This window comes from Pezoporus occidentalis, unplaced genomic scaffold (genome assembly GCF_034315485.1).
Source record: "Pezoporus occidentalis ecotype Australia unplaced genomic scaffold, CSIRO_AGI_Poc_V1 ctg117, whole genome shotgun sequence".
In the NCBI taxonomy this organism is placed as follows: Eukaryota; Metazoa; Chordata; class Aves; order Psittaciformes; family Psittacidae; genus Pezoporus; species Pezoporus occidentalis.
This window is the reverse complement of record NW_026912961.1, coordinates 1,868,538-1,886,365: the sequence shown is the minus strand read 5'-3', so window position 1 is coordinate 1,886,365 and position 17,828 is coordinate 1,868,538. Positions and strand designations below refer to the sequence as shown.

The 17,828-nt window shown below is 38.8% G+C and overlaps 1 protein-coding gene across 6 annotated transcripts in view; it reads right to left on the bottom strand.

Annotated features, from left to right (window-relative positions):
- The window catches only part of SLC28A3 (solute carrier family 28 member 3), a 68,655-nt gene that overhangs the window by 40,385 nt on the left and 10,442 nt on the right, over positions 1 to 17,828 (bottom strand). For all 6 annotated transcript variants that reach the window (XR_009968881.1, XR_009968884.1, XM_062640504.1 and 3 more), the window contains 7 exons: positions 17,182 to 17,264; positions 13,076 to 13,167; positions 11,485 to 11,674; positions 9,437 to 9,581; positions 7,673 to 7,786; positions 6,106 to 6,183; positions 44 to 124 (listed from right to left, as the gene is read on the bottom strand). Coding sequence is in view for 4 of the 6 variants with exons in the window: in XM_062640504.1 (XP_062496488.1) it covers positions 44 to 124; positions 6,106 to 6,183; positions 7,673 to 7,786; positions 9,437 to 9,581; positions 11,485 to 11,674; positions 13,076 to 13,167; positions 17,182 to 17,264 (783 nt within the window). In the remaining 2 variants the exon portion in view is untranslated. The remainder of the gene's footprint in view (positions 1 to 43; positions 125 to 6,105; positions 6,184 to 7,672; positions 7,787 to 9,436; positions 9,582 to 11,484; positions 11,675 to 13,075; positions 13,168 to 17,181; positions 17,265 to 17,828) is intronic.

The following is a 17,828-nucleotide window of genomic DNA, read 5'->3' as shown; positions in this document are numbered from 1 at the left end:
TACTATACTAGTCAAATGAGTACCTACTGGCAAAAATTCATACCTTTCCAACAAGCCACTGCATGAATCCAATGTGGTAAAGCATAGACATCACAGTGCTGAAGAAAACCACAATAGGCAGTACCTGATTTGGAGACACAAAATCATTAACACTTCTAGAGAGGTTTTCCTTGATTCTGTAGACCATTTAAGTTTTGAAAAAAAAGGGGTCATGTTTTTGAAGAGACACTTAAGGATGTTGAAAACTCATCATTAAGTTTATACTCATACTGTCAATTTTTTAACCTTCTAGCTCATTGTTTATGTTTGTGCCAGAATTAACTATTTTTTTCATGTATCTACATAGTTTTCTAACAGGACTGCAATAATTTTGAAACTGTCTGTTTTAGCATGATATACATTTATTTGAAGCCGTGTTTAAGACAGCTCAAATATTTACTGGGCAATGGCATCTATGAAGGCATGGATATGTTCATCTGTAGACTCTGAAAACTAGGAGCAGAAATATATACAATGGGACTGTGGTGTAGAATTCAGAGCTCAGCTTCTCTGTGTCCGTGTTTAAAAAATAGTTTAGACTCCTACATAAACAGAAGTTGAAGAGTTTTTGATTGGGATTGTAGATGACTTAGTTTCACAGAATTGAGGGCAGCTTCCTTAGAAAGCCCATACTCTGTACCTGCCTTTTAATAGTACACTATAGACAAATCCCCTTTTATTCTACTGTACTTATGACATTAATTATAATGCCAATGAGGAGTATACAAGAGTTTTTAACTGTACACAGACACAGAATCTGCTTAAAAACAAATTCACAGGTGTATATCTACTAAATATAGGAACTGAATATGTCTTTTTCAGGAGACTGAAAGAAAAATACTTTCCTTAAACATGTAATTTAAAAGAATTGCATGAATGGCTAACTCATTGTCTGGTGGATTATTAAATGTGTTGTTTTTTTCATACTGAATAAAAGTAACATCACTTGGTTCTCAAGCATGTTAAATGCACAGGATCTCAGCAGTTAACATGCTGAGAGTTACATACAAAAAAAAAAAAATCTCCCAAAGGCTCACAATTAGGCAGACAGATTTGTTGCAGTTAAAACAGTACTGCTAACACTAGGAAGCTTTTATGTGTGTTCAGCTGAGGGCATAATTCGTTATAAATAAAAGCAAGGAACAGAATGAAAAAATAACCAAAACACTTTGTAGTTTTGACCTTTTTTGGTAAATAGAAGTTATGCCTTTCTAGAGGAAAGTTAATACTTTCAGCAATTTTGATAAACGTTTGGAAACTCAGTTTAGATGACCAGAACCTTTCACTGAAAGGAGAAGGTGCAATTCACAGATATTGTTGTGCTCTTCAACAAGTTACATCTAGCTAATAACAACAAAAAGTTAGTATTTCTTTAGTTTGATTTTGTGATCCTTTCAGCGATCCTCTAGGGGTAGTTTGCCATGCAGTGACAGAATAAAATTTGGTTCAGAAAGCTGTAGTTTAGTTCAGTTCACCTTCTTCCCTGCCTTTTCTCTCCTGCCATTTCCCCTCCTTGTTCCTAAACGTTTTTAGACATGAAAATACCTTTGATAACTTTAAAAAGTGCTTTTCCATTTTTTGCAATTCCAGGCATTTCTGAATGAAGTATTAGTCTTTACAAAACAGGGGATTTGCTTTTCAGTTGTGATCTTTTGTGAATTGATTGCATAAAGAAGCTGGGGACTATTTTATAACTAAGCACTCCTACCTAAATCCCCAGTGACTTAATGTGGTACCTATTATATTATGTCTTCATCAGAAGGGCGTAGAAACCATTTAAGAGGTAAGTAACGGTAATGAGTTGTCATGTCCAGGCTAGCTTTTATGAAAGGCGTAACAAAACCGCACAGAAAGCACTGCCAAATTATTACTCTAAAATAAGCAGAACATAAAAAGGACTTGCAAGATGTCACATTGCAGCCAGTTTTCAATTGTATGGTCTGCAGAGATAAACACAATGAAAAGCACTTAACATGAAACAGCTAGTTCATCTGAGGGAGAGGGAAAAAAAAACCAAACAACCACTTCTTATAAAACTTTTTTTTTTAAGTAAAAACCACTTTATTCAAACAACCCCACTTTCACACAAAGGCTTCCCATAGTGTTAATACACTGAAGTGTTAAGTCAGTGGTTTTGAATCTTGGGAGAGAGGAGAAAACAGCTACAAGAAAACTCCTTCTGTCCCCTGTCTACATGGAGTGGCCATCTTCTCTCCATGGGCCCCAGGAGGACTTTCACCTTTCTGCTAGGCTTATGTGGGGTTGCATTTTGTGGGCGAGACAAGAGTGGTAAAACTGATGCAGGAGCATCTTCTCCCACTCCCAATCCACTCCTTCCCCTTCTTTGCCATGCCAGAACCAGGGGACTAGGTGGCACAGGGTCAGTAACAGAGGGCTCCCTCTGAGGGTGTTAGGGCTTGGGTAGCAGGGCATGCATGTCCAGGCAACACCTCTATGGTTAAGAGCTGTGCAGGGACATGGGAGAGCAAGAGGAAAGCTCAGATGGTGCTTCAGGGTCTGGCACCTGGTAAAGCATCTAAAGGGTGAAGGGACCCCAGCTAGCAGCAGGCCTGGGGCCGATGAAAAGAGCCCAGCCTTGCTAGAGCTCCAGGTACAACATATAGGCTGTTGAGGAAGCAAATAGACCATGCAAACCTTTGTATCTGAGGAGGAGTCTGGAGGGCTAGGGATTTGGGTGAAGTACATGGGGGAAAGGCTGCTGGGAATAAAGGGTGCACAAGGATGATCTTAAGCAGTCTTGAGAACAACCTTTTTTCTGTAAGTTTGGGGCTGTCAAACACATTGTGTACAGCAGGGAGAGGGCATGGTGCAACATCAGCCTTAATTGGCAGCGTTTCTTTTGTTGGCTAAATGTGAGATATACTTGTAAATAATAGGTCAAAAGTCCCCTTTGGTTTTTCTTTTTCTTTTCCGAAAGCATACACTGATTACAAGAAATTGCTTTAAGGAAAGAAAAGCTCTTAAAACTCATTCTTCTGTCTCATGGACTGCCAGTTTCTTCTTTCTGCTGGAGTGCTCTTATTCTCTGAGTGCAAAAGTCTGCCACAAAGATGCAGTTACTCTGAACAGGGATGACAAAGAGATTGTCTCCAACTGGCTTCTGCTGTTAAAAAATTCATCAGTTTTATTTGGATATACACACACCATTACAGGCTGTAATGACAGCTGTCAACCCAGAGAAAAGTGGGGGGAGGACCACAAAAGGAAATACAAGAGAGAAGTCAGATGAACCTCAGCTGTAGCAAAAGCCTACTCCTCAAAAAGGGTTAGGATATTTCCATACAGAAGTGGGTGTGTCCCACATTGTAATTATACCTGCATGATTAAACCAATAGAATTCTCTTTGTGGACAAACTTGTGTGGAAGTTTAGCCTCCAATATATATAGTTCCTGATATCTACTACATACCTTTAAATAGTCAAGTTTTAGCTTTAACTGATGAATAATTTAATGAGCACGTGGAAAAATCCCACGTTTCAATGGAGAACTCGTATCAAAGTGCTCTTTAGAATTATGTGGCCTACCAGTGTTGCAGTTCATGATTCCCACAAAGCGATCTTTAAGAAAACAAATTCTTTAATTGCTATTTTTAATAAACTGGCGTATCTCATACTTCTTACCTATACTGCAATATGGTTTGACCTTACTAAAGAACTACTTCCATGGTTACTTCCTATGTTACATGCAGGGAGAGAGCTGAAGCTGTTGGCTGCTCACAACTCCTCTCTCATTTGTGGCTTGATGTTCAGCTTTAAAGAAGTTGCTATTGACGTTTAAGGAACATCCTGGCTTCAGATGCTCCTGCAGCCTGACCTTCGAAACAAAGCCTTTCTCAGGGAGTCATACTCTTCCTGGCACAGAAAGATACTGATATAACAGAAGTCTAATATCCTGCTTGCTGGAAGCAGACCTTGCCTTTTGCAATCAACAGGATAGATGACTTAGTTCTAAGAGGCTTTTTCCATCTACTTAAGTACTTGGGTGCACTTGTTTATATGGACAAGTGCTCTTTTTTCAGAACTCCGCAACCCTGCATCTGCATATACAGAAATCTGCATTTAAACTAACCCAGTTTAAGCATACAAATGCATGTATTTATGACTAATTAGTGCTTCCAAGACTATGTGCTCAAAGTCTGTTGTGGGCCTGTAGTCTGGCGAGAATGCCCAGTGGGTGCCTGCAAGAGATGTGTATGTGCTGGTAACTGTGTTCATCCAAGTTAGCAGAAAACTGAGGTTTTCCCTGCATACTGCTAAAGATGCAGTATGGATGCAACTGGGCTCTGACATTTTTCTGTGAAGACATACCCTAACACTTGCCTACTCTCCATCAACAGCTAAGCTGAGACTGAGATTCTTCTCTTCTATGGGGCACTTTGAAATGTCTTGGAGCAAGATTTTAACAGCTCAGTGCTACATGCAAACCTCACAAAATTTCTGAAAGACACAAAAAAGCACTTTTGACCATCTAAATCTCAAAATAAACTACAAGCGTTTCAGGAGAGAATAGGCTGGCTGTCGCTCACAGACACTGGAAGCAATAAATCTCTTTCCACAAGATGAGCAGATGAAGCATGTTTTGGTGGAGCTGTGCACTTATCTGCCACTCTGTTTAACATATCTATTCTTATATCAAGATGTGCAGCTCTGAAAATCAACTCATGGGTTTGCTATAATCTACTTGTCCCTGTTGGCCTGTCCTAGACATTCCACATGTCTTTTGCTGACTTATCCCATAGAATAAGACTGATGGATGTGTGCACGCACAGAAGCAAACTTTTGATTGTCTGGTTCCTAGTTATGGCTTTAGTCAGCACAGTACTTTGCATCACCAAAGGCATTAAAAAATCATCTCAAAAAAAATCATAAGACATTGAGGAAAGCTACATGAATATCACTAGGGGTGTGAATTAAACATTTTCATCCCCAAACTATGTAATTTTGAAAGCAAGCTGTCATTTGAATGCTCAATATAGTAAAGGTGAGAGGAGACTGGAAAGTGAAACAAAAGTTACAAAAATGCTGCAATAAAAACATAATTTTTGTTTCTTGCTGAAATTCTTGCTTTTCTCCTCATTAAGATGTTCTGACTATTCTTAGTAGTAGCATATTCTTTCTTTCTAAAGTACTGAAAGAGCTAAGTGTGAAATATCACCTCCAGAAAAATTAAGATGAAAGGAGTGTAAGCCCAAGGCTGTGTGTCTGCAATACCAGACAGATTAATACCAGACAGGTCTCTGGTAGTCCCTATACATTTCTCATAGTTGGGTGTGGTTTTCTGATTCGGTTTTTGCTTGCTTGTTTTATGGTTGTGTTGGTTTTTGTGTGTGTAGTTTTTTTGTTTCATTTTGTTTTGTTTTTTTAATATGTTCTTGATTCCAGCCTAAGCAGGCATTATGTTATGGGCTATATATGGGAGCAGAAGCAGACAGGCTGCTGGCACAGGTTAGAGAGCATAGAGAACATAAGCTGTATTTGGGCAGTTTTTCAACAGTGTTCTAACAGAGAGTTGGGAAATCTCCATGGGATCTTATTAATATAATAATAATGTAATGTAATTCTTCCTGTTTATACATGGCAGTTTCTACCTCTTCTATCTGGTGTCAGTACACTTGCCACTTCTACAGGGGCAATACCTGTGAGGTAGTCATCTGCACAGCGCTTTAGGATAGCACAGCATAGAGTGGTATAACATGTTTTCTCATGGAGAGGTGGGAAAGATAGACTGGCTTTCCACCACAAAGTAGGAGCCTTTTAACCTAATCATTGTAGAAACATATACCAAAGTTCTGTCTACTTGCAATACATATTGTCACAATTAGACTAAGTGTAGCCTAATTCAGTGTATGACTGTAAATAAAAGGGCTTTATGTGGGGTTCCCAAACTTTCTATTCAAAATGTCACGCAGTGGAGTTTATCTCTTAGCTGATGTCTTTGATGACTGCAGTAGTATTGCAAGAGATAAAATGAATTTATTTGCCAGCCATACTGCTCCTTTTCCTGTTGTCTATCTGCCATGCACAATATATATAAAACCTGACTTACCTTAAAAGCGAAGAAATGATCCATATATTTCTCACCGAATACAAACTTAGCACCTGTGTCAGAGTACTCCAGAAAAGTCTATGGACAGAAAACAGAGAAAGTTAGCCATAAGCTCCAGCTGCCTGCCAAAAAAACTATGCAAATATTGCTAGTTGTCTTACAGAGATCTGCTGGGGTCCAAGAAGCTTGGGATCTGCTCTGTATGGATCTGAGCTTTACTGACTGTGGCTGGCTAAACTGAGTATCTCTGCTCTGTTCTGCCAAGAGCACAGGCTGCTTCAGAGTATTTAGATAAACAGCAAGGGCATATTTTCCTGCACTACCCATCACAATGAAGGCCATAAACTGTACTAGAAGAAGAGTTTACTTTTAAATCCTGATACTGTGGTGCATTTCTACACTCCCTCTCATACAAAAAAGTGCAGCAAACAGTACAGTTCAAAATGGAGACTTAGTGGCTGAAGTAATGAGTTCTGAAAGGAGTAGCCAAAAGCTAGTCTTAAAAAAACCTTCAACTTATTAATTCTGATATGATGATGCATTTTCAAGCTCCTGAAGCCAACATATGTAGTTAATCATACAATTAAAAATGGATATATAATACGCAGTGTAGCGAGCTATGACAGAAGTGACCATAAACCCTATGGAGCTAACGAAAGGGGGCGCCAGACCAGCTTAAATCAGAGACAAAAGGAGAGAATTGAGAGCGTGGTGACAAAACCCAGATGACTCCCACTCTTGCAGATTAACAGCCAGACAGACGTCAGACCTGTACCTTTGCTCCCGCACAGAGACAGTACATTCTGCACTGTCTTATTTTGAATGCTCTTAATTATCTGCACTGTGAAGAACAGCTGTGAGAATGGTATCCCTGGGGTGAGAAATCTGAATGCCCTTCAGTGGGTACTCTGACCTACATTTTGGATTTCTCTTACTTATTACTTTACAGTAATGAGCTTTTTAAAAAACCTTTGTGCCTGCAGACTGCCTGCTGGGGCACCTACACACAGTTCCTATCCCCTCTCCGGAGATCCTTTTGCTGCTTGCAGCTGTGGATTTTGCCACCTGTAGTTGAATTAATTTTCTTATATGCCATGAGAACTATGAAATGGTCCTGGGGCAAGATGTGTGGCTTCTCTGAAGACAATGGTACTTCTGCCTTGCCAAATCCCAGCATACCAGGTTTATTGCAAGGATGTTTTGAAGCTGGGCCAGGTCTAAGAGTTTATGTGAGTGCCCTAGCACAATAGTGTTTTTTGTTTGGAGGGTGCAAGTTATAATTAATTATAAGCCCAAGGATGATAAGGTCATTAAGATTTATTATTTATGAGCCTGTCCCACATGTTCTTGTGTTAACTGGACAAAAAAAAAAAAACAAACAAACCAACCAAACCAAAAAACACTAAAATGTTGAATTCAGGGAGTCCTAAACATTTTGAGAACCCAGATTTTCTTGAGAGGGGAAAACATCCAGGGGCAAATGGACCCTTGAACTGCCTGGCTGCTATGTCAGATTGTCAAGACAGAAAATGATGCAAATATGGGGGTTGTTTGCCCTGTAGCTTACCTGGGTCTGAATGCCTAGCCAGTTAAATACATCAAACCCCACTTTGGTCCTCAGGATAAGCAGCCCAAGAATAAATTGCATTCCTATTCCTGAAAATACTGGTCTCCAAGCAACCTAGATGGACAGAAAAACAAAAACAGAAAAACCAACCAAAGAATCTCCTTGTTATCTAAAGATATAATAATTTATTTTAGATGTTTCTTAAAACAATGTAAGGGGATATTTGACTATGTTGCAGGATAGGAGCAGCTGTGAAAATAGGTTGTAGGAGACTTGAAGCATGAATCGGCTCTCCTGATTTGAGAGCTCTATGAAGTGGATGACTCCATCTAAGATAGCTGATCAAAGCCTGGCTTGGTAAGTGTGGACATGCACATTTCAGTACCATAGACAACAAGTAACCAAATAGTAGGAAAAGGAGAGATAGTTCTTCCTATGCTAAAGTTTATAGATTAAATAGACATACATCAAGGCAGTAGAAATTATTTTCTTCCTTTAAACTGGAATGGAAACATCAAAAAAAAAAAAAAAGTAACTGAGCATGTAGATTCTTCACGTATTTGGAGTAGGAATACGGAGATTTTTCCACAATTTGTTTTGTGTGTGCTTGGGTAATTTCAACTCTGCTTCTGTTCCTCAGCTTTAAAGATCTTTGATACTTGCAAACTATTCACAGTTAGATATTGCAATTCATAAGACATAAAGGCAGTTGGAAAAACCATGCCTGCCTATGACTTGTGCCTCTTCACTATACTATAGATTTCTGCTTTGCTGCCTCAGAAAATATCTTTGTTTTGTGAAAATTGAATGCTATGATTTACAAGGCAAAGACCTGAGATGGCACTCTCCAATTTATTCAGATGATATTTGAATAACAGAAGTCAATTAGGTTTAATAAGTACCTATGGGAGAGCACAAACCACTTGAAGTACATGAGTTTACCTCAGTTGGAGACTGAGTCCCTGCTGAAGGTACTTTTTCTGTTAAGAAAGCCTTAGCACTGATGCAGGAGTGTTGAAAAAGTTTTGGTAAAACTTGGTGACCCAGGCAATGGATTAGTCATTAATTTATGACTGATAAAAGTATGCACTGTATGCTAGGCATGCACACAAGGGTAAAATCTGAAGTGGGAGTTGTGGTGGCTAAAGTAACCCCTTTGTAATATCACAGCAGTACAGAAAGGACGTCATCTGGAAAATTAAAGTAAATGTCATTGACAAGCCTATGGGAGTGGGTTAGAGAAAATGGAAGACCTCAGTTTGGCCTCAGCTGCTGCATTTGCAGTGGAAATCAAACTTGTGAGAGATTTAGAGCAGCATAAATGAGGGAAATGTCTCCAGTTCCACGTGTTTTGCATTGATGTGATGACAGTGTCCTCAAATAAGTGCTTGTGATGTCCTGAAGACTGCTGTGAACCTCCTGAGAGTGGAAAGCATAGAGGCCTGCCTCATCTTGCACTGGTACTCAAGGAGGAAATGTGTTTCAATCATTTGCATCAGGGCTGGAACAAAGGACAGGCAGCAGACTCCCAGAATAGTGAGACTCAGATGCTGGTACAGCCCCACACCTGCTCCCCAAGACACCAGAGCAAAATTAATTTCCTCAGAAATTAAATACATCACTGGGCTTTGGTAAGCCTAAATTTTGATGTTCATGGGTTTTCCATTACTCTTGCTGAACTCGGTACTAGCATAGAGAAATAGCTTTTGAGACATTGAACCAAAAAAAAACCACAAAACCCCAAAAGAACCATTAAATACTTACTCTGGTTGGATATTTGGAAAAGATAAACATCAAGAGAACATACAACACAAGCCCACCAAAGGAGATCAGCTGGTGGGATCCTTGTTTTGCTGTGTCAAAGATGAGCCAGCAGATGATAGCTATAATAAGAGCTGCACACAAAACCCTAGGAAAAAGAAGAAGGATCAGGCATGGCACCCTGAAGTAGAACAGATATTCCTTCTCCTCCCCACAATAGATGTATCTCAGTATGTGAATTAACTCTGAGTAATGTATTAAACTGAAATATGTGACTCTACACAAGCAGGAACCTGCCTTTGCTGATGCAACATTCAATTGGTGGCATCCAGAAGAAAAGTCCTCCAACCATGTCTCCAAAGTCAGAGTGTGGGGGAAACTCAATAAAGCACAAGTTACTCTTGTCTAGGAGTTATCTCTGTTAAATGAAGTGTGAGAAGATACCCTCCTTTCTCCTCCATCCTCTTTTACCTTCCCCGTGTTCTTTATTGAATCTTAGCTCCGGGCAAGGCGGGCTGTGTTTTTTTACGAATTGCACTCTGCTGTTTACATGGTGGATCCAAACTGCAGAGTTCTGGTATAAACTGTTTACTTCTTTGTAACTGGCTGTAGTCTGTTTAGAAAAATAACTTAGCACAACAATTTCAGCTTTCTCAGAAACAGTGACAAGAGCCATGAGTGCACCTGTGTTCAGTGTTTCTATGGTCTCCAGTGTTACAGAACTATGTTCAGCTTGCATATTGAAGCCTGAGAGGCAAAGAAACACACCATCCACTTACAGAGAAGAAAACTAAGCTTAGTCACAGTTCTCTAATGTTATTTGTGTCTAACAGTTGTTTAGCTTCTACTGATTTTGGTGGTACATAGATACTTATTTTTACCCAAAATGGTTAGCCATTGCATGGCTGAATAACATCTTCTACACCTGAGACACTTTCTGTCTCTTGGAGGAATCCATAACCTAGTTAAGCACTTAACCTGTAATATGTACAATTTAAGATTTGTAGCCCAAGTATTATTACGGCCCCTGGCTTGTTCCATCTGCTCATCAGAGCTCTCCTGTTCTGTTTGCTACTTCCCCCAGAGAGGCTGCCAGATTGCCTAGTGCAGGTGTCTGTGGGTAACTAGTCTCCAATGTGGCTCCGGAGCATGACCACAATCTTTACAGCATCTTTCTTAGAAATTTCTGCTCCTGCAGCAAACATTTTGAAATCTTATGAGAAAATGGGGACATTTCCCTGAACACAAAAATACTCCTCCTTAGAGCTCTTTCTCTCTGATAGAAGGTGACCTAGCTGAGACAGAAGGTAGCTGCCCAATTTCCCTTCCTTTTTAATGAGAATTCATTTGGCATTTACTTTGGTCTATAAGCCTCCTTTAGCTTCCCATTTTCCCAGGAATAACTTAAATATTCCCTATAACTGCTCAGGAATTCTTGGAGTAAGTATTTACCAGTTCGAAGGTTTTACCATTTGTCTACCAGATGAATGTCTATCATCTCAAATAAGGCTGTATGATCTTATTATGACACTAAAAATGTCTGGCTTGGGTTCATTCCTAAAGGTCAATTAAAAATTGCTATGTGGATATGTGAACAAGTGGTGTCTACATAACACACATTGGTCTTTAGTAGTCTGCATATGTTAGAACTAAATTTTTTATGTATCTCATAAAATTGTCACTCTGAGCAAGTGATAATAAGGCAGTTTCTGGCTTGCCTAATGAAGGCGGGCTACAACACACCTGAACTATTATGAACATGCTCTTTTCAAACCCAAAACTTGTCCTATCTGAATGTGAAGATTTCTTTTTTACACTTTCTGGCAAGATTTTTGATACCTTGGTATTGTATTGCAATCTTAAAAGGTGTACCTGACATCTATAAACTGGAAAATATTAAATTATTCTGTATGTATTCTTTGTTCTTATTGCAATTTGTATGATTGATCCATAACCCTATGCTTATGGGTGTCTAAGGTGAAATAAAACTGTAGGGGTAAATTGACTAATGCTTTGTCTTTCTGCATAAATAGAAAATAATTAATATTTACCATTTCAGCCAAAACCACTGTTTCTCCAGATTTTGTACTCCAGCGGAAAAGTATGCAGCAATTCTGTCTCCATACTTAGCTATTAAAAAATCCCAGCAGATGAAGGAGATGGCTAGGACAGTGATGATAAAGAGTGGGAAGGCTCTCTGAAAATTCAAGCTGCAGGCTGCAACGACTACTGCCAAATATGCTGTCACAGAAACAAGAATATGTTGGTGAGTTTGGTCTTTTTAAAAACAGAATCAAATCTCAAATGTAAAGGATGTGGTTAAAGTTAGGCCTGTCTTTATCTTTTGAGTGCATTTTTGACCCGTGGCCTAAATATTGAAAAAATTTGTTTTCATACATAGTGTTTTTACTTATAATATGCTCATTGATATGAAAGGTGGCTTTCAACCTGTCAAAGCAGATTATATGCGTTGACCAAGACAAATTCATATCAAACACGTTAATCACTTGGGAAAATCAAACATGTCTACAAAACTGCCTTTTCCTGTGTAAAACCTGTGAACAATGGGCCTTGTTCCTGCTTTCACAGGAAGATGAGTTTATCCAATAAAACTAGTAGAAGAAACACTTAAAAGCATTCATCAATTGCCTGATTTGATGGCCCTTTTGAGTAACTGGGAAGCTTAGAAGTAATTTACTTCATAAAGTAACTGTGAATTGATTTGCCATTTTGCAGGTTCTTTGCAAATACACGCAGGCCAGTGAAATATTCAGTTCTTGTAAATAATAATCTGATTTTGTCTAGGGCAAATAAGGCAGAAGAGCTACTGAGTTTTGTAAGGCAAGTTGGTTTTTATGGATTTAACCGTGACATATCCGTAGAACTCACTTTTTTGAGCCAAGATATATCTGTACTATGACAACGCAAGATGAGTTTATGCTAGGAGGGCAGGATATTCAGCATGCAAATGACCCTTTTCTAACCACTTATGGTATGCTGATACGTATCACACAGACATATTTTACGTCTTTATGCTCTCAGTGTTCAAGTAGGAAGATCTCAAAAAGAAGCTTGGTGAATTGGAAGAAAACAAACCAACCTAGTGGTTAATTAGGAAAGCGACAAAGAAGAATATCTGAATGACTTTGCAGTGCATACTGACATAAACCATATTTCCTTTAGCAAACATTTGCTGTGGATATCAAGTGATATGGGTCAGAACAGAAAACTTCCATTTCTAGCCTGCTGACTTAAGTTCAGTCCAAGTTGATGCCTGACTTTTTAATGTGATTTGTGCATGGTTTTGGGCAAGTTCCTGGAACTGTAATTTAACAAGCCTCCTGGAGTGGGCTGGTAATGAAGCAGATGCAAACAGAACTACCCTTTCATCCCAAATGTAATTGCTAGTCAGAGTTGAAGCATGATGCAGGAGCAGTGTAGCAAGATCTGTGCTTTTGTTAAGTTTGGGAATGAGTGGAGGTTTTGTAATCTGGAACTTTCTCTGGGTCTAAATACATTTTTATCTTCTTTCAACTGTATTCTTTAAGACAAGAGTTTTTGTGTAAGATAGAAGACAGACACAGTCTATAATCTCATAAAGGTAAATAAATAAAACTTTACCTTAGGTGTAATACACTATACCTGTTGTTAAAATTCCATAGATTGCATAGTGAATTCTGGTCTTATGTTTCTTGCAAAATTCACAGGCTTTATCATATTTCTTTTCTAAATGCCTAGAAAAATGAAACAAAACAAAACCAAAAATAATAAAAAAACCCAAACAGAACAGAAACTTAAGATGTAAATAAAAAAAAAAAAAAAGAGTAATTTGCATAGGAAGATCAGGTTAAATTGATTAAATATTCTCTGTTGAAGTAGGCTGCACTTGACATCTGCAGAGCTTTCTGTGGGGACTCCTTTGATTTGATGTGGGACATGTCACCGTTTAACCCCAGCCAGCAGCTAAGTAGCACACAACAGCTCCATCACTCCCTCCTAACCTCCAGTGGAATGGAGAGGAGAATTGGAAAAAGTAAAACACACATGTTGAAATAAGAACAATTTCATAATTTATATAAGACAATAATGATGATGATAATAATAATCGTAATAATAAATAGTAGTAGTAGTAGTGGCAGTGGTGGTGGTAGTAGCTGTAGTATTAAAGTGAGAGAGAGAAGGATAAAGCCCACCATCCACCGACTGATACCCAACCCACCCCTGAGCAGCAACTTAGAGCCCAAGTTGGCCCCTTCCAGCCAACTGTGCCTAGTTTCCATAACGAGCATGATGTGCTGTGGTATGGAATATCCCTTTAGCTAGTTCGGGTCAGGTGTCCTGTCTCTGCTTCCTTCCAGATTCTCCTGCCCCTCCTCACTGGCAGAGCATAAGACTGAAAAGTCCTTGGTCAGGGTATGGGCTGCTTAGCAACAACTAAAACACTGGTGTGTCATAATTCTTCTCAACCAAAACACAGCACAGCACCAGCTACAAGGAAGAAAATAAGTTAACTACCCCAGCCAAAACTAGGACACAGGTCAAAAAGAAAATCTGACTATCTAACTGGTCAAAGTTAGAAGGCCAATTCTGCTCTGTTCAGAGGTCTGTTAATACAGTTAGTGCATACTGGTAAGTAAAGATTCAATGCTCATTACTAGATCCATAAAGATTGTTAATACAGCCAGCCCAACACCGCAATGTGGAGCAGTAGTAGTTGTAAAGGCCTAAAGCTGCATTTGTATATGCAAAATAACCAATATCCATCTAAAACCTCATTACAGTGTGTATAGATTTTTCTGTGTATTTGAAAAATTGGTTGTTAATTAAATAAACTTTTCATATATGACTCATCATTTTATGGAAGCTAAACTGATTTATTACATTTGAATGTTTTATCCTAGTATCTGTTCTTCCACTTACTACACAACTTCACTTTTCTCTTTTCTCATCTTGCTAAGGGTAACACAGAGTGATTTTATGAAGTTTGGGGAAATTTTGGGAAATAGCAGCTAAGGGATTCAATTCAATACAGATTTCCAATGTTAAGCATGCTGGTGATGTGGACTTATTTCAGTTACAAAAGCTGTAGCTAGGTAAACACCCTTGTGTATTTGTGCAAGCTGAAAAAGAAATCACAGCTATAGCTCAGCTTTTCTAAGGCGGTGGCTCACACCCTACAGTCTATAAAGGCAGCGTTATATAAACTGATTAAGTTAAAAGAAATTTAGATAAACAAGGAGTATTAACTTAATTCATATCAGCACTCAGAACAGTAAGGCAGGAACATATCCCTTCACCAGTGCAAAAAGTAAAAGGGTTTCTGGTAAGTCTTAATTTCTTCTGGTATTTCAGTTTTAGTTCTGGAAATTCCTGTTGCCTCACAGATCATAGCTTATTTTTTTAGTTGTAAGAACATGAGGTTATCTACCCAATCTCAGCAGAGATTAGCCATAATAGGAAAAGAAAAGGAGACATGAGAGACAGATGCTTGAATAAACCAAGAGTTCCTTTATCAAATTTACAGTTCATCCATCAAGCAGAAAAAAGGGAAAAATATTATCTACTGTTAATGTTACTTATGCGTCTTCTGGGATTTAAAATTGTTATTTTAATATTGCAACTCACTGTAATCTCTTCTTTGCTGTTACATCTATTTCTCCCTTGTTATTTATTAATTTAGGTGGTATCAGGGTATTTTAATGTTGAGGCATATATATGTCACAAATATGCAGCTGTTCTGAAAGGAAAGAGTACTTCCTAAAAGCCAATCCTATAGGGTTAAAGTGAAGCAAGTTGGAGAAACATATCTCTTAAGCACATTTAAAGTTGAACTTCAATGTGAATATTTGTATAAACCAAAATTATTCTTGCTTGCGTTTTGCAACTCAAAAGCTTTTCTGATCTGCAGGTACTCTGTAAGTGAATGTCAATACCTTGAATGCTTGTTATAAACAGCAAATGGCTGTATAAACATCAAATGGGCTGTGCCTCAGACCACAGGCTATCTGTACTATCTGTTGAAAGAAACCGATGACATTCAAGCTGGAAGCACCCTTTGTGAATATCCCTTTTGAGACGTACAAGGAAGACATTAGGTCACATTAGTGCCTGCTTTTAGACGCTAATTTACAAAAAAATAACTTAGTAAAGTTGTTGAGTTATAGAGCTGTCAGGTGCTCAAGATAAAAATAAACCCAGACAAAGCAGAAAACCAACTACAGAACTGGAGAGTGCAGAACACGCAGTAGCCTGACTGGAATCAGAATAGAGCAAAGTGATCTTCACCTTACAGCCCCGGAGGAGCTTTCACTGCCAGAAGGACTGGTACCTGCTGCTGATGGAAGAAAAAGGGGACCTTGGGAACAGTAAGCTCTGCGAACTTTATTTATCCCTCGGTTCTTCATGGAAGTACAAATGAACAAAGATCAATAAAAAACATACAGGCTTCAGCTCTACACCAACTCAACCCATCTCTGTGCAGAGGTGCCTCCTGTTGAGTGACACCTATGGGCCCATGTTTGAAGGGGAGAGACCCCACTAGCTTTGTACAGCCAATTGTGTACCAATACTTACCCATGCAGTTAACATAGTTGTGGGGTAAAGCTAGATACATGCCATTGGAGAGTCTCATCAAACTGGGATGTTTGACCTATCAAATCTCAGCCTTTTTTTTTTTTTTTTTTTGCTGGACAAGACTCTAAATGTTTTAAACAAGAAAGTGTTTCATGAATTGCTAAAGAAATGACAAGGCTCCAAAGAACAGAGAGGCAAAATGAAGGAATATTTAAATTACTTCTAAATACTTTTGCTAGATTTTTGAAGCAGTATTTTATGCCATTATATAACGGTATCAGTAAAACTGATCATACTAACAAGTCCAAGTTCTGTATGTAAACATCGAAAGCATAACTAAAATCTTCACAACTGCTTCTGTATGTAAGTGTGTACAGGCATGACATCTTTCCAAGCAGTCCCATCTGAGTAAGACAAACTGCTATTTGAGATATCGAGTACATGAGTTGCTCATAGAAAGACAGGCTCAAAACTGAAATGGCGTGCTGTCATATGAATGAATATGAAAAGAACAGTATGATTTCTATGAAGGCTTATATGAAGATTCAATATGACAGAAAAATACTAAGACATTAAAATAGGATTTTAAATATTATTTTTTAATGTCTTATGCATGGTTTGTAGTTTTCACCAATAAACAAATCCTCAACTAAAATGTAGATGTGTGCTTTCACGTGAGGTCACCTGACACCAGAATCAATGGTGTAAAAATTCTGCTCCATTAAACCAGCTTTTTTACAGCTCCTCTCTCTCCCCTCACTTTCCCCTTCTCCCTCTTGTCTCTTTTTCTTTTTGCACTGGGATAAATAGGTATGCAAACTAAAGGCCAACAGTGAATCTTTAAATTCCTGACAGAAAGTTTAAGACCTCTCCTTGAAAAAGACTTTTATGGAAACATCAGAAGAGTAATTAATGTAGAAAAGGAAAAAAATCTTGCTCCTTTAATTTGAAAGGCTTTAGAAGAATCGTTCTACCATCACACGTCAATGGAAAGGTGTAATGATTTTAAATACGTTTCTGTATTACTCAATTGCTAGGCAGTACAAAGGTGTGTTTAGAACAAGGGTATGGCAGTGAAATATGGCAGCTGTCACTCCAGAAGCACAAACACTGGCAGCTTATTCCTTAGGCCAAGGTGAAGTGAGTAGAAAACTTACTCATCCAAAAGACATTACCCTTTCAAGCGTGGTTGCTCATCATCTACTGAGTCACGTTTGTTTTCATGCAGATCACTCTCAATATTGATGTATTCATCCTCCTGGAAAACAGATCAGTGCCAAGGCTGTGAGAGGGGTGCATGCTTGATGAGTAAGGCACAAAACCCCAGATCCCTCCTGGCAGACGGCTGAAGCAGTGTCAAGGCTTTCCCATCTGCACTGAGCACTTGTCTCCAGCTCTCCTGTCTGCCACCAGCACTGTGATCAGTGTTAGGCAAGCCCAGTGGTTAGACTGTGGCTGTGAACTTTCTCAAGCCATCCACACCATTTTGAAAGGGAAAATAAAGGCGGGGGGGGGGGGGGAATATAGGTTAGTGAGAGCTAAAAAGAGCGTCATACAGACTACCACTGCATACATGCTGAAAGTGAGAGCTGCAGGTAGGGGTGGTAGAGCTGTCAATTAGCCAGCTTGCCCAGCACCTCCTGTTGATGACCCCCACTTTTTGTTGCTTCTCTCTTTGCAGAATTTTAATATGGTGGAAATTTTATGTATGGAGGATGGTTAAATTGAGGGGGGAAAGGAACTTAGTGTTTTAAAAGTTTATCTAAGCCAATAAATCTGTTATTAAGAAAAGCTGCTGAGAAAAGGTAACAGGTAACAATCC